A 21,988-nucleotide genomic window follows, 5' to 3' on the forward strand; every position below is an offset into this window, starting at 1 on the left:
GCAAATTAAGGTAAAATGAAGCCATCGTCATTTAGTCGACAAAGCAGTTCAGTAATAACATTTTAATTTCCTGGAAGTCCTTGCTTTTATATTGCTAAGAAATTCCAGGGACATCAGCCAAGAGCTGTTCTCATCTCTGTGATTGTTAGGTTCAATTTAGAGTAAACAACATAGCACAAAATGTCAATTGATCAAAATGCTGTTTTAAACATGAAAAATATAAAGAATTTGGAATGCTCTTTAATAGATTTTATAAATGAATAAGGATAATATGGTGGCGTGGGGTTCAATCCTTAAGATCACTATCTGCAATGCCTTTGTTGTGTTCTCCTTGTTTTTACATGGGTTCCCTTCACATATTTTCATTTTGTCATCAGTGTGATGCTCTGTGACGGACTAGTGCTCTGTCCAGTGTGTGCTCCCACCCCAGTTAATGACTGTATAAATTAAATATCACAGCAGTACACCAGCAGTTATTCCAGGACATTGTTTCACCCAATAGAAAGTAGTGTAGGTGAAACAAACCTTATGTATTTTTGCAACATTCTGAAATGTAGATTTTAGTTTAGCTGTGAGGGCCAAACCAATTTCCTTCATTTTCATCCCTGTACCATGTAAACAAATTCTCGTCAGTGAGGAGCTGTCACCTCAGGCCTTTAACTCACAAACCCTGTGTTTAACAGCGAGACTTATCGGAAGCATTTATTTGAATGTTTTAAGAAGAAGATCCAAATGTTTTGGAGCAAATTGTTCCAAAATCAAATCACAGTCCAGCGACTCCTCATCATAATGCTGCTGTGTATCTGCTGTCTCTGAAATCTTGTGTTTACCAAGTCTCTGCAATTAAGAGTGACAGATGGGGCTTTGGTTTGACAGCGGAAAAGGGTGCAGACGGTGTGTGATTTCTGAGTCGTAGCTTCGCTAAGCTTAAATGCTGGGAGCAAACATGCTAGCAGACTTCAAAGCACTGTTACCATCAGCCTAGGTACTATGTTGCAGAAAGGGGCATGTTTTAAAAATGCTGCTTACAAGGTTATCACGCAATTCCAGAGAAATCCCTCATGGATGGAATACATCAAACAGGAATGCTAATGTCGCTAAGAGTGGAAACACATTGCTGAGGTCCAGTTAGAATTCATTCCATTTCATAGCATTATGCAGGGCTGGATCATTGGATCAAGTGTGGTGTCATAGAAAAACCACTATTGGTTCCAAAAAAAAAACAATGTTTAATTATCCTTATATTGGTAAAGGACCTTTACATCATGTCAGTTTTTTTAACCTTTAAAACAAACATGTTGGCATCAGTCAAAGAAGCCGTTGTAGCACCTTTATTTTTAAGAGTGTTGTTAATTCTTGTTATTTGCCTTGATTTGTAATATTTAGTATTTAGCTACGAATCCTTACAAGATTCTCAAGATTCAGCTCCAGTCTCACTACAATTCCCAGCAAGCATTTCACAAATACATTAAGGAAAATTTGAGAATTTGTCTACAGTGCTAAAGAACAATTCTGTTACCAATGGAAAGGCTAATGAAACTCTAAAACCTTAGAGCCAAAATCTTATTAACACAATCAACATTTATGTATTAGCAGACAAAAGCTAGTAGTCCAAAGCTTTGGAGTAAGAGGATAACTAACAGCTACAGACACTTTGGATGTGGGAAGGTTTTTATTTGTTTACCAGGCTGTGATCTGAAACACTTCATTGAATAAGTGCTTTCATTGAATGAAAAAAAGCACACCTCTGCGAAACCCGTTCACCACAGCCAGCACGGTGGAAGCGACTGTGATTGCTTCATATTCCCCGCGATCTACAGTCAAAGCAGATATATTTCAATCAGCCGCTGCTGGCCCCATTATCTGAATGGAAGGCCTGATTGGAAAATGATGTATGGGGGGAAATGAACCATTTCACTACATTCACACTGGAGTGGGACATTATCAGTGTTTTGGCGACGTAATCAAGTATGATGCAATGGTCTAGACACTTCGCTATGAGTCCTTTTTGCGCCAGAGGACAGGCAAACCTTTGCCATTAAGGTCCGCTTGGATTGCTTCAAATTATCCTCGCTTGGCTATGGAATTTGCAAAAATGAGACGTTTGTCTAGGTCAATTTCAATGCTTGGACCAAACAAAAGAAGCCAGCTATAACCAGTAGAAGAATGTGACAGAATTTACCACTACCACACTGAATAAAAAAGAACACAATGTATTTAAAGTACAGCAAGGTCAACACGTTCTAAAATAATAAAACAATGGTTGGTTTACAGCTCTTAGATCACACAATTCTCCACATTTCTTTCTAATACGAGGCTAGGAAGTGGAGCAATGGCATACCCAATAGTGGGGGAGACAAGGGACCCTTAAAATGTATGCCCTTTGTATAGACACTTTCACCCATGACAAATTCCAGTGTCTTGAACGGGATGCTATCTGGTTGTTTCAAATTTCCCCATAATTAAATGGAAGAAATGCAAACAAAGTCACAGAGCGGTGTCACATGAGGAGGATAGTTTCCAGTGGTTTTAACCAATCTACAGTCAATTTGTCAATAATAAACCATGGTAAGAACGTTACTGGTACCACTGCTAAAGTTCATCAGTCAAGTGCTGACCTCATCAGACTTATCATGCAGCAGAGTGAAAACAAAATCACTGTCTTGTTTGGAAACTCTAAAACGGATCCTGTTTGTCCTTTTGCCTTCGCATCATTCCCCGAGGGAGAGGTGTTGGGCTGCTACGAAGCACCGGCACCTAATTAACGGAATGTTATTTGAGGGTTGACATTTGTCTGGATGAAGGGCCTTAGGCAATGAATCATACAAGGGAGGACAACAGGGAGACTGTGTTCAACTTTCATGGAACACTTCAATGGCACCTGTCTGTACTTTACGGCAGCCTGAACGCTTCTACAATATCCAGCATGAATTAAACAGATATGAAAGATTAATACTGGGAATCACTGAGGTGTCCAGCTGTCCTGAGATCTACCATCAAACTAGTAAGATTAGCATAAAGAAACCCTGAATCCAACAGCCTGCAACTGCAGCCACACACAATTTCATGGTAATTCAACTTTACCATAAGCTTTACCTACTGTTACATCAAAAACGGGCTATGCTTTTTTGATTGTAGATACCCCGCATTGAGTGTAACCATGATGTGTTTTCTATGTAAACACCCAGGAAACCAATGCTGCTTTCCATTTACCTTGTAGGTCAGATGTTAGAGCTGTAAATGATATCACACCTGAACTGAGCACGTTCCAGTTTAACATTCAGACAACCCTATGCTCTACGTTTTTCATTGTTAGCTTGTTCTCATTAGCATTCATAGTGATACCAGTTGATAACAGCACATTATGCGATATCTTACGAATTTAAACACCATGGAAACATGTCCACATACAACAGTTGGAGAGTAATGTCTGACAGATTCAATGACACACAAATACAAACTGGATTACAAAAAAGTTGGGACACTAAACAAATAAATAATAAAAACTGAATGCAATGATGTGGAGATGGCCAATGTCAATATTTTATTCGTAAAAGAATATAGATGACAGATCAAAAGTTTAATCTGAGTAAATGTAACATTTTAAAGGAAAAATATGTTGATTCAAAATTTCACAGTGTCAACAAATCCCAAAAAAATTGGGACAAGTAGCAATAATTGGCTGGAAAAAGGAAATTGAGCATATAACGAATAGCTGGAAGACCAATTAACACCAATTAGATCAATTGACAACATGATTGGGTATAAAAAGAGCTTCTTAGAGTGTCAGTGTCTCTCTGAAGCCAAGATGGTAAGAGGATCACCAATTCCACCATTGTTGCACAGAAAGATAGTGCAGCAATACCAGAATGGTGTTACCCAGCGTAAAATAGCAAAGACTTTTAAGTTATCATCATCAACCGTGCATAACATCATCAAAAGATTCAGAGAATCTGGAATAATTGCTGTGCGTAAGGGTAAAGGCCGTAAAACTCTACTGGATGCTTGTGACAGGAATGGCACTGTCAAGGAAATAATAGAATGGGCTCAGGAATACTTCCAGAAAGCATTGTCAGTGAACCCAATCCAATCTTTTAAAATGGAGTGTGGCAAAAAGGAAGACTGTTCTGTGTCACGATTTGAAGTTCTTTATGGAACACTGGGACGCCATGTCATCTGGACCAGAGAGGACAAGGATAACCCAAGTTGTTATCAATGCTCTTTTCAGAAGCCTGCATCACTGATGGTATGGGGTTGCATGAGTGCTTGTGGCATGGGCAGCTTGCATGTCTGGAAAGGCACCATAAATGCAGAGAACTATGTTCAGGTTCTAGAACAACATATGCTCCCATCTAGACGTCATCTCTTTCAGGAAAGACCCTGCATTTTTCAACAAGATAATGCCAGACCACATTCTGCATCAATCACAATAGCATGGCTACGTAGGAGAAGGATCCAGGTACTGAAATGGCCAGCCTGCAGTCCAGATCTTTCACCTATAGAGAACATTTGGCACATCATAAAGAGGAAGGTGTGACAAAGAAGGCCCAAGACGATTGAACAGTTAGAGGCCTGTATTAGATATGAATGGGAAAGCATTCCTATTTCTAAATTTCTGATTTGTAGTTAGAGGAGCTAATAAACTGTATGATACTACTGCTTTTACACTCTGTTGATGTGTGGGCAGCCATCTTGGAGTTTGGGGATGGTGAGGCTCTCCTGACTTTCTGACAAAGGAAATTTCCTATTTGGAAATTAGTCATTCCAACATCTGAGCTGAAAGGAAGCATAGCACAAAGTCCTGGGTTCAATCTTTGACTTGAATCCCTGTCTGTGTGAAGTATGATGTGTTCTCCTTGTGCCTGTGTGGGTTTCTTCCAAGTGCTCTGCTGTTCTCCCATCTTCCAAAAACATATTTTTGTGGGTACCTTGGGCTTGATTTGAAAAACAAACAAGAAATAGGGTTAGAGACCACGGCAAACTTCTTCTAATAGTTGCAGTGATTGTTCTGTAATTCTACAAAAAAAAAAGTGTAACACAACTGTAAGTTTGTGTATATTGGATGATAATTGCTAAGGTTCCAAGGGCGAGAATTAAATTATTGTGTATACAACACAAAAAAGCCCCCTCAGTCAAAGCATTATTTTCTACCATCCATGGGCCATCATTAGCTGTAACATTTATTCCTACGCCTGCTACTCTAACTCACTTCTCATTATCAGTGTTAGCATTATCCTATTCACTCCTCAATAGCTGCGATCAGCCTCGTTTGTCCCACGGTGTTCACATAATCATGGCCTGCATTCAAATCCAAGGGCTTTTGTTCTTCCAAGGCCCAGTCGTGGTTCTACCCAACATCTTACAAAGGTAGACCAGCATTATCCTGCGAGAGCTGTATCATCTCCAATAACACTGTCCAGATCAATCATCCTGAAAGCCAAATGGGGGAAAATAAACAACCCCCTCCCTCTCCCGAGTGGTAGAGTAGTTGGTCCAACCCATTACACGTTTAGCATTCATCGAGCACCCGTGTCCTATTAACGTTTGCACACAACGGTGCCTCTGAAGCGCTAATGGCTGTGGAGGAAAAGGAAAATGCCCTTGAATATCCATGTGACTCCTCCCTCTGAGGTACCTACATTAGCAGGCAGCCAGAAGAGGATTGAGACATTATGGATTGGCTTATTCTCGGATGAACCAAAAGACAAAAAGCGCTAAGACCTAAGTCATCAAATGTCTATCAGACAGCAAACAAAGTGTTGCTCCTTGTTGTTGAGGCAGGGAGATCTGCATCACTTTGGCAAGGGACAAATATCTAAGGCCAAATGACCTGACCCTAAAAAACAAGGCTAGTTAGTAGGAGAGCATCACTATCCTAAACCAGTGGGCAGGTTGGCCCGACGTCTCTGGCATCACTCAATCCTATGCTAGCCAATGTGGCCCTAAAACTAGCTTTGTGTGTTTCAGAACAAGCATGTGGTAGGTTTTATCCTCTCAGTATCATCTTTGTAGTTATTTTATTTTTTAATAATGTACAAAAATAAAAAAAAAAAACATAGGATATTCGGGGCGGCACGGTGGCGCAGCAGGTAGTGTCGCAGTCACACAGCTCCAGGGACCTGGAGGTTGTGGGTTCGATTCCCACTCCGGGTGACTGTCTGTGAGGAGTTGGTGTGTTCTCCCCGTGTCCGCATGGGTTTCCTCCGGGTGCTCCGGTTTCCTCCCACAGTCCAAAAACACACGTTGCAGGTGGATTGGCGACTCGAAAGTGTCCGTAGGTGTGAGTGAATGTGTGTGTGTCTGTGTTGCCCTGTGAAGGACTGGCGTCCCCTCCAGGGTGTATACCCGCCTTGCGCCCGATGATTCCAGGTAGGCTCTGGACCCCCCGCGACCCTAAATTGGATAAGCGGTTACAGATAATGGATGGATGGATAGGATATTCGTATTAAATTGGAGCCACTTTCTTGACTATTCTAGTTGTTCTTGACTATTCTCAACAATAAGAAAGCCAAAATGGAGTTTGTTTGTGTTGTAAGCCCTAAAACAAGCAACATCTTCAAGGATGGGCAGACAGCAGTCTTTTTACAAGTGACAACAGAAAGCAATTAAATGTTTGGTGATATATTGAGAATGGATTGTTGTTTTCCAATTAGACAAGCTGAACAGAGGGGCGAGTGTCAGAACAAAGTGTTTTAATGGCAGGTTGACTAAAAAAGAGTCACTTAATATGAGATCTATGAAAATACATTTTTAAAGTTTACATGCAATAAAAGTCTTTTTTTTTTTTTACTGCTCCCAGGGATGTGTTTGAAAGTATGAACTCCATGCCATACTTAGTGATGAAGATGATCAGAAGCATTTTGTACTTTGTAAACTATGTGGTATTACTTTTAAGGGACCTGTGTTAAGCCTTAATAAGGTCTTAAACTCCTGTTAATAAAACCATGCATCCACAGTTGAACATGTTAATCATTGGCATGCCTAATGCCTAATGCTTTGGTGGGAGAGTCTAGAGGCCCAGCCACACTAGGCTGAGGCATGATTGAAAGGAGTTTGCCCAAATATACAATATATAATTCATCACAAATGTACCTTAACACAGAGATTCTATGTGGTTGACATTTGGCATGGCACACTAGCTCTTCCCACCAAAAAGTGTGGGGCATGAAGCAAGCCAGCCGAATAGTTTTTTTCTTTGACTCTACTCATATGAGTTAACCACTCTACATTAAGGTTTATTCATTAAAATGTGTATTCGTTCATCAACATGCCATGTAATAAACTCTTGGTGAAGACTGTTTACTCCAAGTTCAAGTATTGTGAAACAAAGCATTTCATTCCTATAGGTTCTTGACAGGGACAAGGTTATTTTTTTATTGCTCAAATAGTTCATTAATTTAATACGTTTCATAAGCCATTAATAATAAAACATGTGCTCTATATTTTGAAGTATAATTTTAGCCATTAAAGTATGGAGCTCATGATGTCAAGGCAACAACAACACCATGAATATGTATAGTGTATGGTGCAAATTGAGTTATTTAGCACTTATTTTATCTTTGAATTATTCATGACAAAGAGTGCACTTGAGAATATTGAACACATCGTTAACATTATAGAGACTTAAACACTCCATAAGTTATTCTAGAACATGTTGGAATAAAACATTATCAATTTAGTTCATAGTTTATATGCTACAGTGGGTATAACAAACTCTTACAGTGTTATTGGCATGTCTGTACATTTCATATCTCAATCATTAGGTCTCCATTTCTGGCCCAGTATTGGTCATGATGACTAAAACTTATTCAAATTTGTTAAATGTAAACATATTGTAAACATTAAGATCCTCAGTGCATGTATACATTAATGTATGGAGCCAACCATCGCAAACACTGTGAAACAAAACAAATGGAAACATGGGATACAATATTCTGATTTTGTACTTCTTCCTACATCAACTGCACATACTTTAGAATCGTCCCGCCCCCTCATCTGAGTTTGTCCAATCAAAACTCTGGACACACATTGAGGTGAGAGCGCAAAGACAAAAGTTAAGTGTAACAAAAAAGACAGAAGCATGGAGAAACAAGAGCACTGAATAAAAACTGAGAAAACAATAATGAGAACTGAGCAAAAACGAGAGAAAAAAAAAACTCTGTGTCAGGGTGAACAGAAAGCAGCTCATTATCAGTTAAACAGGGCTGTTTAGACAGTGGGGAAACATTGTAGTGGGGTTTGATACTTGTGGTGTTTTAACCAAAGCAGGTAACAGATGTGTCATTGAGACCCAGAAAAATGTTCCTATAAAAAAACGGGATAATGTATCCACTTTACAACTGTTTTATAGACACTCCGGTGAAGAGAAAGACTGAACTTACCATTAAAGAGATTAAACCAACACATACAATATGATTTCAGGTCTATTTTTCCCACTCACAGTGAACACAGTTCCTTTTTCCCTAATTGCTAAATTGATTTTATTCAGCGCGGGACTGGAAAGGGAAGTTTAATATGTGAGATTCATGTGCGATGGTGGTGCAGGTAATAAGCTGTATCTAAGCATCTCCTAATCGAGGAAGTCTCAGTCGGATTGAGCCTCTGCTCGCTGACTGGGAGCCATCAGCTCCATTAAACAAATTACCACTCAGGCTTCGAGACTCGACATGATCCAGCTTTCTGCTGCAGTGTCAGTCAAGCCCCATGCTTCCTCTTGTGAAGGGTGGGGGGAGTCGGTGGGCTGGGCGGATGTAGATGTATGTTTGGATTCGGGAAATAATGGAAAACTTCATTCCTTGGTAATAAGCCATGCAGAGCTGTTTTGTGCCATGATTAAATGGAAAGCCCTGAATATGTGGACACCTCTGCTGATTTTCTAAAATAATCCTCTGCAGGGAGGACACATTAACATGGCATCCTTTCCCAATACATCAATACTGTCAACAAATAAACAGTGCAATGCATACAAATGCCTACAAAACTTGTAGGGATAAAGCATTATTAGACCTTTGTACATGATTCTCTAACAGGCCTTATCTGTGGGGACAACCCCCCACTCCAAAACAAAAAATTAAAATAAAATAAAAAACAAATAATAATAATGTTTATTTCTAAAGCACATTTCATACAAATACGCAGCTCAATATAGTGATTTACAGAATATTTAAAATAATGATAAAACCTAAAGTAGTAAACAGTGTACCTACAATTAAAATAATAATTAAAATAATTTAACATTTAGAAAAAAATAAATATAAAAGTGTAAACAGTGTAACCATTTAATCAATTAAAATCACAATTTAATATCAGAGTGAAGATAGGACAAAATGTAAAAGCAAATTAAAAAGCAAATATATATTCAAAAATGTTAATTAATCTTAACCTTAACATTTACCTTAAAATGTTAATATGCTAATCATAGTGAAGCCGTACCCAGCAAAGTCCGTATTCTCCAGAAGCCAATGTATGAACTCAGAGCTGAGACTACAGTGCTTGGCATCTTCACCCATAGAAAACAAGCTCAAGACGCTCCTGAACAAGCTGCCAGTCCTCATACACTGTAATACAAAGAGATGAAAGGCTAATTTGGTGACTAGCGGAGCGAAAGCCATGGCCAATCAATGGAGCTTGGAAAGCCAAGGGCCTGGCGTCAGCAGCGGAGAACTGACAGTGAGATCTGCCGGCTTGGGAAATATCATTTCAGTTCTGAGTTCACTGGCAAAGAGGCAGAGGAGGGTATGTAATATGCTACACATTCACTTTCCATCTAATGCAATCATCATAGCAATACAGAGTTTTGTGCTTGGACTGATTCAGCAGAAATAATCCAGAGTGATGTCCAGCCGTAGCTTTACTCTGAAAACCGAGTTTGATCTAAGAATGCAGCAGTTGTGTTTACCATGGATATTTAATTGTATAATGAAAATGGGAGCCAGCTGTGGGTGGAACAAAATGGCACCATCCATTCATACCGCTATCTCTAGAATGACTGAAGAGCATTGGGGATCATTTTGGGTGATACAGGCTACAAGACCCTGTGCAGCCATGGGCTGATGGTTGGAGGAGTAGATTTGGGTCTGGAAGGTCACCTGTTCAAATTTGTGGGTGGGGCAAGGAGGAAGTGAAGGAAAAGCAGTGTTTTTTCCTTTAACATCCACATCAGAGGTGCCTTTGAACAAGGCACTGTTCAAACTGTTCTCCCCAACTGTTCTCTGATTATAATGTAACTATAACAAAATGAATAGGTTTTGCCTTACCTTGAATTGCTACCTATTTTCATTAGGATCACATATATTCACACACACATACACACACACACACACACACACACACACTGAATTTACACCTTAAACAAAAACAAGAACAAGGCCTTTACTCTTCACCATGTGTTCTCTTGTCTCTCTGATCTTCCTCTCTCTCTCTCTCTCTCTCTCTCTCTCTCTCTCTCTCTCTCTCTGGTTAAGCCATATCAGTCCTCCATACAGTCTGACATCCATCAGGCAATGGAGGATGGAACAGAGGGCTTCATTATCCCAACCCCACTCATCTTTATTTCATGGCTGGCAGGCATAAGAGGGCCTGGGTGCTAGCATATGAAAGGGTGAATTTCCACATGAATTATTTTTTGCCACTATGACGCCTGAGGTGCTGGGTACACCATGCTGTTCCCAGTTCACTCTCTGTGCTGCAGCAGCCCTGGAGGGCGGGACATGGCACTCATGGCAGTCTGATGAAATCCCATCCCACCTTTAACTATATCTGCTTTTAACCTTGGAGTGAGGTGGCATTGAGGACTCACTCTCATCTGTGTTCCTCTGATATTCTGGAGTTTTTGCATTTGCTAAATGGTACTGGTCCATAATCCACTCACTCACATACATTGTCATGCAAATTTATTGTGCTTTGCATCAGTGATATTGTCCTTGTTATTTATTTATATAGATTTGCAAATAGAAAATTATTAAAATATATCCCACTTAACCTGCAGTGAACAATTTTAACCTATGACAGTACCTGTTTTTAATGGCATATGATGAATTTAAACAAATGACATTGTTCAAAATTAGCATAATGATGTAAATGATGCAGCAATGCTGTTTAAGGTCTCTTAAATTTACTCCAGAACAACTGCACATGATTCAAAGTTCATCAGGGTCAGTGCCAAGTGTTGGCCAGAGGCTGTGAAGCAATGGAACAGCAGTGGGACTCTAGGGACAAAGCACCATCCAATAGGTTTGACCTCACTATCGTTTAGCTATCAGACTATAATCCAGTGTTCACAGCATTCCTCTGTAAGTTGCAATAAAAATCTACCCAATGAGTAGAAGCTCTTACTGCAGCAAGAAGGGGCAAATTACCACTGAATTCCCTTAGTATCAGAAGTTTGTTTGATCTTGACCCAATGTTGTTTCTTCTGTATATCATGGATGATACATGCTGATGATTTAACCCTCCATCTGGTCATAGGACACAGCCCATTTCACAATTATTCAACACTTCAAGGCCCCTTTCTTGGCAACTACATGTAAACCTAACCAGCTCACAGCCACTTGGACCAGCATTGACAGCTTGGGAGCCAATTACCAATACTGAGCTTCAGTGGAGCTCCAGGATCAATAGATCTCTTGGTCTGATTCCACCCCAGACACCAGCTCTTGAAGAAAATGGTGGCTGCTGGCTCCCATCAACAAGCAGACGCAGGTTCCTCCTGTGGGATGGATAACCTCTGTCTTAAACATGTCAGGAAATCCCAGCCACCTCTATGGGAATCATTTTCTCACCAATAAACCATGCTAAATATAGTGCTTCATCTTTAAGAGCCAACTAGAGGGACTCAGCCATTGTGGTAAACTTTAAGCCCTTTGAAAGACCTCCAAAGTCACCCCCAAATATGTAGCATTATATGGCTTGGCATATTGAGGCAAGGCCTTGGCTGAATTCTCTGCACGTTTTCATCCCTTTGGCATGGTCCAGCCACTTTCCCGCCATCTGTGCGGCCTTTGGTCCACTGTTATCTCCAGGATTATGGGATGGACATACGTGGCCAAGAGGACCATCAACATCAGAGCTACAGAATCTCTGACCACAACATCCTGAACGTGATTTACATAGAAGTCAGAGAGATGTACTCCCACCACTGGCTACACAGCAAAATCTGTAGTGTGACTTGGAGTTAATTTTCCAGTGAAAATTATTTCGAGTTAATGGGTGTTGATTTGGGTGTTGTTTTTACATTTGCGGTGCTAAAAGAGCTCTGGGGGTGGTGCTCTTTAAGCGAGTTGAGTGCATACACTCCTGACTGAGTTATTTCTACATCCGGTTTTAACGACCGCCTTTTCTGGAGCTCTCGGTGACGGTTGAGAAGATCCAGTTTCGGAAATATACAATTTCAACAGGTAAGAACCCAATATATCTACTAAAACATGCCGTTATTCGTTATATAAAATTGTGTTAATATCTATTGTGGTGTGAAGCTTTGTATCACTATATGTGCCGTTAAAATCGAACCTTTTTTAACTGCTGCGTATTGGCTAGCCTTTTTCAATTGTAACCGCTTGTTAGCGGCCTGCAAACACTGCCGCTAATCCCCACAGAGCGTCTTTTTATATTATAACTACGTTTTGGTTAGCGGCCTGCTAATATTACCGCTAAGGCGCACAGGGCGCACTTTTTTCTATAACTGTTTGCTAGCGGCTTGCTAACACTGCCGCTAGTGCCCACAGAGCGCGCCTTTTTTCTATTGCAACTGCTGTTTAGCGGCCTGCTAACACTGCCGCTAATGCCCACAGAGCGCGCCTTTTTTAGCGTGTAAAATAGTTGTTTTTGTTTGTTTTTTGTAGGTTTTTTAAAGTTATTAAATACGTTGTCTGTTTGGATGAAGTTAAGTTTTCTCCACTGTGTGCAGGTCCTGTAATATGTCAGTATGTTGCTAAAGGTAAAATACCAAAGTACCAAGAAGTACATTCGATTGCAGGCAGGATTCACCTATTTGGACTTTATTAGTGAAGGTGAGTAGCTATCTTGTGTAACCCAAGTTTTTATGTGGTATAGTTATTTCAAGATCAGATTTTCTGTACTGTGTATAATTTATTGTAATGTTATTAAAGGCATTCATTAATTTAAGCAAGTTGCTGGTGTCTGTTAAATCGCATTACCAACATTAGTCACTTGTAAGCTTCCTGTTGCAAGCCTGTTGACAGTAAAATACAAGGAAGCACTGAAAGTGAATTTTCCTGCTGTTACTTTGTGATAACAGTTTTCATCTTCCAAATTTAACTTGCTTCTCTTGGTTATTTAGCATAAGAAATTCCACACTTTTTGTGTCATTTATTTTAGTTTTAAAATTGATGACTGTTGGCACTTTTAGTGCTCTGCTTGCATATAAATGTTAGTTTTGTTTGTATATTCGTACAGTTTTAAACCTGCTTATCTGGTGTCTTGTTGTACATCCTTTAGTCAAAAACAAGTTTGGGATTCCTGATGCAGCTGGACTTTACATTTTTGATGAAACTGACACAGCAGTGGAGGAAGATGTCTTTCTTGAGCTGATAGAGGCCAATCCTGATTTATGCTTCACAGTACGTGACAGTGTTTCAGATGAAGGTAAGTTTTATCTTTTGTAATGAATACACTTAAGCAAAAGATAACTCAGTGGGTTGGTTTCCCAGACAGGGATTAATCCTAGCCCTGGACTATTGCCTCCTTTCAATTAAAAATCAGAATGCTGTGTAGTCCAGGACTAGGCTTGATCCTGGTCTAGGAAGCCACCCCAACATCCCTTAGCCAGTACAGTTTCAAATATGGTTGTGGGTATGATTGTCCCATGCTTTTATTTATATATATATATATTAGATAATTAAGGTTTATCCCCCATCTCCTCTTTCTTTTTAAAGATTTTTCTCCTTTAGATCATTCAACACCATCTTCTCTCACGGATACCCAGTCATCTTTTTCAAGTGACAGTGACTTCCTCAGCCAAAGATACAGAAATAGAACCAGGTCTACCACAGAGGTTACTGAATCAGAAGCTGCAAAAGAGGTATCTGAGCAGTTTATAATTTTGGACTCTGCAAAGCATCAGGATGTTTCAAATTAAATTTGACTATTTTGAGATTTCAAATGGTGAATGCCACAGTGAATATGTTAGGAGTGAGGAAAAAGAAAGATCACTTTTCTTACTCTTTTACCCTTAATTTTACCCTACATCTGCAATCACTAGACATTTGTTGTTTGTGTTGGCTTGCAGAATTGTCACTTTCTAACTTGCCAACCATTGCAACAATTCATTGACAGAAGCATAGTGTGACCATATCTTTAGGCTGAATGTGCAAGTTTTGGTATGGTGTCCATATTACAGCCTTAATTTGAAATATACAGTTAACTGTTTTTCTCATGTGAGTAGATGGTAGAGAATGCCTTGCTTAATAAACCTGGAGGTCAGGATGTTCTTGAGGAGTACAAATCAGACAAATCACTGAAGCACCGCACCCGGAGGCAGCTTGTCAAAATACTGGCTAGCCATATGACTGAGATGCATGGGTAAGTGTTTTGTGTGTAGGTTTTTTTTTTTTTTTTTTTTTTTTTTTTTTTTTTTTTTTATAAAGTTAGTTGTAAAAGTTTCAAACTGAGTAGAAATATTTTAAGAATAAATGTAACAATTTTTCAGAACAGATTGGTCAGAACAATTATTGAACCCAATAGTCAATAAAATTGTATGGTTATATATTGTTTTTGCTCTAAAGGAGGATTCCTTCCCGTAAACAGAAAGAGAAGTATGCCCTGGGGATCATTACACTATTTCCGTCACTTAAAGATCCTTTCTCTCCAAAGGGTTATGTAAGTGTTTTCTTTATGTCTTACATTCTAAAAAACACTAGTTTCACAGACTAGAGCTTTTTTAAAGTAACTTTAAAAGAGGGGCAAAATTTCAATAATTTTATGGGATGCCAAAGTACCACAGGCAAGTGAATGTGGTACTTGCCTGTTTTAATATTTATTTTACACCTTCATGACAAGTCACATCAATGAGAATGCACCCAGTGCCAATCAATGTATTGAATTAATGCCATTAAGTCAAAAACTACAAACCTACTAATTGTGACTCTGATTTTCTGGTTCTTTCACTAATTGTTCATCTCTAGCAGCTCCATTTCCATTCATTCACACTTCTGTACCTGCCTTTTGTGTATGATCAATGAGTGATTTTATAAATTTATAATTTTGTGTAATATGTATTGAGTAATACAATTTTTTGGGGGAAAATAATTTAACAGGAGCACTTCTATGATGGGGAAAAAGGCACAGGATATTTAGCATGGCGCCTGAAGACAATGTCCAGGAATAGATCTCATCAGCCAGCTAAAGCCATTACAGCACCTCAAGCACAAGGACCAAATCGGCGAAGATCAGCAGCCACAGTGTCTCCGCAGGTTGATGGAGATGCCTGCCGAGAGGCTATATCATTTCTTGTTCACTGTCCTGATGAAGCAAGCGTGTTTCAGAAGATGAAGTTAACCTTTCAACATCGCCAGGACTTAGTGCATGACCCACAGAGGACCACAAATGTTTTAAAAACATTCCCCCGTTTTTTGGATATTAAAGGACTTGTGAGTTATGCATTTCTGTTATTTATGTCCAGTTTTTAATTTGGTTAGATAGCAGTTAACACAACTGTTGTTTGTGTGTGTTTCTACAGGTGAATCAAGACTTCCTTTTGCTGTTTGGTGCTGAAACAGCCTCCAGGATGCTTGAGAAGTGGGACACGGCTTTCAAGCCGAAGGTTATTGAAGAGGCCAAACGCCTGACTCAGTCAACCGAGCTGCAACAACATCTAAATGCTGCTGAAAAACTAGCACGTAATGATGACACCAGTAAGCTACATGACCATGCTTGGTTTATGATGTGCAATTTTTCATTGTACAAAATGTCTTCTGCATTTAACCTATCTATAACACACACACACACACACACACACACACACACACACTCTCTCTCTCTCTCTCTCTCTCTAGGGGGATGTGAACACACAACCAGAGTCGTGGGCAACCATTATATTCAGTTAGCTGGTGCTAGTTCCTTTCTGCCTTCCAAAAAGATATTCATCTATTTCTCTTTTTCTTCTTAATAGACTGGGACAGTGACATGGCGTCTCTGTTGCTCCTTCTTCATCTCTTGCCACCAACAGCTGGACGAAAGAGAATCAAAATAAGTCCTAGTGATGCAGTGGACAAAATGGTGCACTTTCACAAGGTATGTCTCACCTGTTAAACTGTCATGAGAGAATATTTCACACATTAACTCAGTAAGAAACAACATGCATAGTCAATTTTTTTACCCAGTGATGTACATTTGCGAAAACAAATGAGCCAATCAAAGTTTTAACATTGTTAACTGTACATCAATCTCTCAACAGCAGGGACTTCTGGTACCCTAGAGTCATGGGCATGCAATAAACAGTTAAAAACTTGTCAGCTCTTCTTCCCACTGTGCTTTTAAGAAGTTAAGATTATTATTCACGCTTTACTGAAACTGCCTACCAGTTGAGTGATCAAACTGTAGCATGTTGCATTAAGCAGCAAATACCACTATCAGTAAGAAGTTGAAATATCTCTTTAAGGTGTTTGTTTTTTCTGTTTTTCAGTCATGCTGTAGCATAGATGAACACTTGCGAGGAAGAGAGGGTAAACAACCGTATATCCTTGCAGTTGGCCGCACCCAGAAGAGAATTGATACTTTTTACATTGTTGTGGACAAACAGCTCATTCCCTGCCAAGCCAGCAGCTCGTTGGGTGCTTTTGATGAACTGTTTAAATCCCACTATGTGTTCAACCTGTCTTATGATGAGTCGCTGGTGCAGCTCTACACTTTTGTGCAGACAACAGTTTACCTCATTGATGTTACAACAACAGATGAGTCTCCTCGAATTCGTGAGTTACGGGCAAAACTTTTGAACTAAGTTTTAAAAAAAATGTTTAAGTGTTTCATTTGTCAGGCTGTACATTTGGCCCCCCAGCCCTTGATAACTCATTTAAGGATTGTTCACAGTTTTTATCCTAGCACCAGGTTTAAGTTGATTTGTGCACAAGATTGTTGTAGGCGTCAATTTTCAACATATTCTGGTTTCAAGAAGCATTTAATAAGTGTTCATGAGAGGGATTTTTCTCAGAGTGCTGATGAAGCAAACTCTGAGACATTTCAGGCTAATTTTCAGAGTCTTGAAGATACTGTAGAGGTTGGTAGCATAGGGGTCACACAGAACATAGAAGCTGGATGTTTTGAGGACAATGGACAGTTTCTTTACAAAGAAAATACAAAAAATATCTGCTCTTCAATTGTTGCGAAACTCCAAGGAAGTGGTATGGCAAATAGTGTTGTTTCAACAATTGTTAGTGATTTGGAAGAACTTGCAACAGGACTGCACTCCCAAGTAAAGCATGAAATACTGTCTGTTGTGCCTGTAGATGATCCTGTAAGATCTAGGCTGGAAGAAAATCTTGAGAATTTTGAAAACCCATTTGATAGTTTTAATACTGAATCTAAAAGAACAAAATATTTCAGTGAGAAATGGGGGCTAGTAGAGCCAGTAGAGATAATGTTAGGAGTTCGATTTGATGCAAGGCGAAATAAACATACAGGTACTTATGATCAAGTTCCTGTGAAAGACACCTTTGTGTATATTCCAATTTTGGAAACAATAAAATTCATTTGCCGCAATTCTGATGTTTGTAGACTGCTTGGGGAGTGTTGTGTATCAAAAAAAGACGTATACGAAGACTTTTGTGATGGAAGTTATTTTAAGACACATCCATTGTTCTCAAAACAACCAACCTCTTTACAAATTCAGATATTCTATGACGACTTTGAAACCTCTAACCCATTGGGTTCAAAACGTGGTGTTCACAAATTGGGTGCTCTCTATTTTGTCCTCAGAAATCTGCCACCAAAATTTAACTCTGCTGTGATGAACATACATTTGGTTGCACTGTTTCATACAGAAGATATGAAGAAATATGGATTTGATCCTATTCTGTGTCCTCTGATTAATGACATCAAAACACTAGAGAACAATGGCCTTGATTTACCCTTCTCTAATGAAAAAGTCCATGGCACTATATGTCAGATAACTGGGGATAACTTAGGGATGCACACAATTTTGGGGTTTACAGAGTCTTTTAATGGACGTTATTTCTGTCGGTTGTGTTTGATTGAAAAAGATGATGCCCAGAATGTTTACTGTGAGGATGACCCCAAGATAATCCTACGTGGAAAAGAGCTTTTTGAAATGCATTGTAATAAGTTGCAGTCAGACCCACAGAAGTTACCTGTGTTTGGTTTAAAGCACAATTCCACTCTTAACAGCCTACAGTATTTTCATGTTTGCCAAAATTTCTCTTTGGACATAATGCATGACATTCTTGAAGGGGTGGCACAGTATGAGATGAAATTACTGTTGGAGTATCTCTCTGAAAACTTTTTGTCAAAACTTGATCTGTGTTCTAGAATTTATGCTTTTGACTATGGGTACTTGGAGCGCAAAAATCGTCCTACAAGGATTAACTTGGACAGCAGTGGCAATAATATAGGTCTCAATTCCATTCAGACACTATGTCTTGTAAGAAACCTTCCTTTGATTTTTGGTGACATTGTGCCAGAAGGAAATTTGAATTGGACATTGCTGCTGGTTTTACTGCAGATAATTAACATCATATTCTCTCCATCTCTTACACAAGGTATGACTGTACATTTAAAGCATTTAATAATGGAGCATCATGACTTGTTCAAGCAGTTGTATCCAGATAGAAATCTAATCCCAAAACACCACTTTATGATACACTACCCAGCTTGTATAAGAAAAATTGGGCCCCTAATTCATATGTGGAGCATGAGATTTGAAGCAAAACATAGGGTTTTTAAAAATACTCTTAAAAATTTTAAGAACATAACCAAATCACTTGCAATAAAGCATCAAATGTCCATAGGGTGTTATTGGGAGACATCACCTTTAAACCATATTGAGTATGGGCCCTTGAAATCATTTAATGTGGTCAGGGAAGACAACAGAGAATTGTTGGCCCGAGCATTTCATGCCATTGTTCCACAAGACATCTTTTCTACTAACTGGGTTAAAATCAGTGGGACAGAGTACAAGACAGGACTAATAATTTGCAGTGAAATTGAAAATGAAATGCCTGTCTTTTGCAGAATACAGAAGACCATTTTAGTCAACAGTGTTATCTACTTCCTAGTGGACAAGCTGGTGGTTGACCATTTCAGTGAGCATTTTCACGCCTTCAAAGTATTTGAAAGTGATGAGAAAAATGTTATCAAAGCAGACAGTCTTGTAATTTATAAGCCATTTGACTTACAAAATGCTTATGGTGGAGATGAGAGCCTATATGTTGTACCTTTATTTTCTTTGTAACTGCACATGTTATAGCCATTCCACATGGTGCTTGGATAATTTTCTGAATAAAGAGTTCAGTTCAATGGTAGTTTAAGTGATTGTGTGTTTTTTAAAATATACTTTTTCTGTTAATGTTTTTGTATGTCATGCATGTGTCGAGAATACTTTACAGGTTTAGTGCAAAAATTCATGGTGGGGGTGCAATGCATAAGCACCATCACATGTCACAAAACTGCACTGAATAACACAGTTCTCATAGTTAATAAGAATAATTTATTATCACAAAACAACACAGTGTCAGAAATAGACATTCATAGTGAAAAGGAGTAACACATTTTGGTGTTAAAAATACACATTCCAGTGTTAAAAAAACAACAATGACTGTGTCAAATTTTAACACTATTAAAGAGTTAAAAAATTAACACAACTCAAAGTGTAATTTTAACTCAGAACTGGTGAGAATTATATAAACACTGGGATAGTGTTAATTTTAACACTATGAGTGTTAATTTAACACCGAAGATTTTGCAGTGTACATGCCATGTTCCTGAGAGTTTACCATCACTCCCTACCTTGTTCTTTTTTTATTCACTGGCCACTTTATCAGAAGCACCCCACTAGTGCTCAAAATCAGTGGCCACTTTATTAGAAACACCGACTAAATGCTCACAAGTGGCCACTTTATTAGAAATGTCCACTTAGTGCTCAAAATCACTGGCCACTTTATTAGAAACATTGCCTTATACTTCCACACACTTGCCACTTTATTAGAAACAGACAACCCACCCTCTCTAATTCTACAAATTGGTCACATTATTTAAAACACCTCCTTCTACACCCCCCCACCCCCACATTCAGAATTAAAAATTGTATCAGTTCTAACACTCAAACACACTTTGCTTATTAGACACTCATAAGGACTGGAGTAAACAAGTGAAATACAAAGGCTGCTATTTATAACCAACATATTTTTGACATTCCATTTCCACTGTATCAAGGTTTCTGTATAAACTCTGTGGTGATATGTTTCAGACTACATTCATCAAATCGTGACAGTCCGTCAAGTCCTCCCAAGTGACTGCGCTTGACGTGCGGTTACTGAGGTATTCCGGTACTCTGCTCCCAGACACATTTCTCAGATGTCTTCCCTGAGAGCTGAAACCTGGTCCTGTATTCCTGCTCATCCCAGAGCATTGAACAGTCACACGGTATTGCAAACAAGCAACATCAATTACCATCATCAGGAACAAGTACAGGCAACTTAACAGCTGTCCCGATCACTCGGACATGTCCCCATTGTCTGCTCTGACAGGGAAGTCAGAGAAAATCACTGTTGGTACACTACAGAAAAAGTGGTGGCCCATCTCTCCTGAATGTGCGTATGCAATTTGTTGTGGAGATACGGCCAAGTTTCCCTGGCCAGGAATACACAGCTTTACAGCAGGTTGTTTGGCATGAGGCATATTCCACGCACTATATGCTTTCTGTCCTCACACCCACATCCTAGAAACAGAAATAATCTCATATCAAGGTAACAAATCTTCTTTCAGTTAAAACTTTACTCCAACTTTGATTAAAGATATTACCATGTAATAAGCCTATAATAGCAGATATCACATATTCCTATTAATGTTTTTGTTTACACCTTAAAACAAGTGAAAGTGTCTTTTTGCTTTACACTTCCTTTGCTACATTGGAATAGTGCTGGGCATATTACATATTACATCTATAGTCATGTTATAAAAATATACTAGTTTTATAATATGACTACAAATTTAGAATCATCTCAGATAAGTAACTACAGACCAATTTCTAATTTACCGTTCGTTGGCAAAATCATTGAGAAAATAGTTTTCGGGCAAATCACTAGTTTCTTGTCCATAAACAGTAGCCTAGACAAATGGGTTCCAGTCTAATCACAGCACTGAGACTGCTCTAATCAAGGTAATTAATGACATTCACTGAAATATGGAGGCTAGAAATGTATCTCTTCTATTACTTCTTGACCTTAGTGCTGCCTTTGATACCACTGACCACAAGATTCTTATAGATAGTCTCGCAAACTGGGTTGGACTCTCAGGAACAGTCCTGAAGTGGTTTGTTTCTTACCTGGAAGGCAGGAAATTTCTTTGTAGAAATAGAAAATAATATTTCAGAGAGCATGCCAGTGACCTGTGGTGTCCCCAAGGGTTCAATTATTGGTCCATTTTTATTTAATATATCTTCCACTTATCCATGCTTTTATTTCTAGCAGGATTGATTACTGTAATGGTCTTTTAACTGAATGTCCAAAAAAGACCATTAAACAGCTTCAGCTGATTCAAAATGCTGCTGCCAGACTTCTCACTCAGAGCAAAAGAAGAGATCACATCACGCCCCCATCTTCAAATCCTTACACTGGATACCAGTCTGTTACAGAATGGACTTTAAGGTGTTATTACTGGTCTATAAATGTCTAAATGGGGTAGGACCAGCATATTTATTAGATCTACTACAGAGATATGAGCTGAGCAGAGCTCTCAGATCTTTAGAAACTAGTCAGTCTTGCCTCAAGTCAAAACTAAACATGGAGAGGAAGCGTTTAGT

General features: G+C 39.0%; 2 protein-coding genes across 4 annotated transcripts in view; one reads left to right on the forward strand and one right to left on the reverse strand.

Moving 5' to 3' along the window:
* The window catches only part of grid1b (glutamate receptor, ionotropic, delta 1b), a 322,140-nt gene that overhangs the window by 172,220 nt on the left and 127,932 nt on the right, over nucleotides 1-21,988 (reverse strand). The gene's annotated exons all lie outside the window — the stretch shown is intronic.
* On the forward strand, nucleotides 12,175-19,593 carry LOC136690757 (uncharacterized). Of its 2 annotated transcripts, XM_066662718.1 has the most exons (10): nucleotides 12,175-12,395; nucleotides 12,905-13,007; nucleotides 13,456-13,602; nucleotides 13,893-14,038; nucleotides 14,402-14,538; nucleotides 14,742-14,835; nucleotides 15,273-15,605; nucleotides 15,695-15,869; nucleotides 16,127-16,248; nucleotides 16,640-19,593. In XM_066662718.1, the coding sequence occupies exons 2-10, from the start codon at nucleotides 12,923-12,925 to the stop codon at nucleotides 16,952-16,954; spliced, it is 1,554 nt and encodes a 517-aa protein (XP_066518815.1). In that variant the 5' UTR covers nucleotides 12,175-12,395; nucleotides 12,905-12,922; the 3' UTR covers nucleotides 16,955-19,593. The 2 variants fall into 2 exon arrangements, with proteins under 2 accessions (XP_066518815.1, XP_066518814.1); XM_066662717.1 differs by having other exon boundaries at nucleotides 12,175-13,007.

The sequence above is a fragment of the Hoplias malabaricus genome, chromosome 3 (genome assembly GCF_029633855.1).
Source record: "Hoplias malabaricus isolate fHopMal1 chromosome 3, fHopMal1.hap1, whole genome shotgun sequence".
NCBI lineage: Eukaryota > Metazoa > Chordata > Actinopteri > Characiformes > Erythrinidae > Hoplias > Hoplias malabaricus.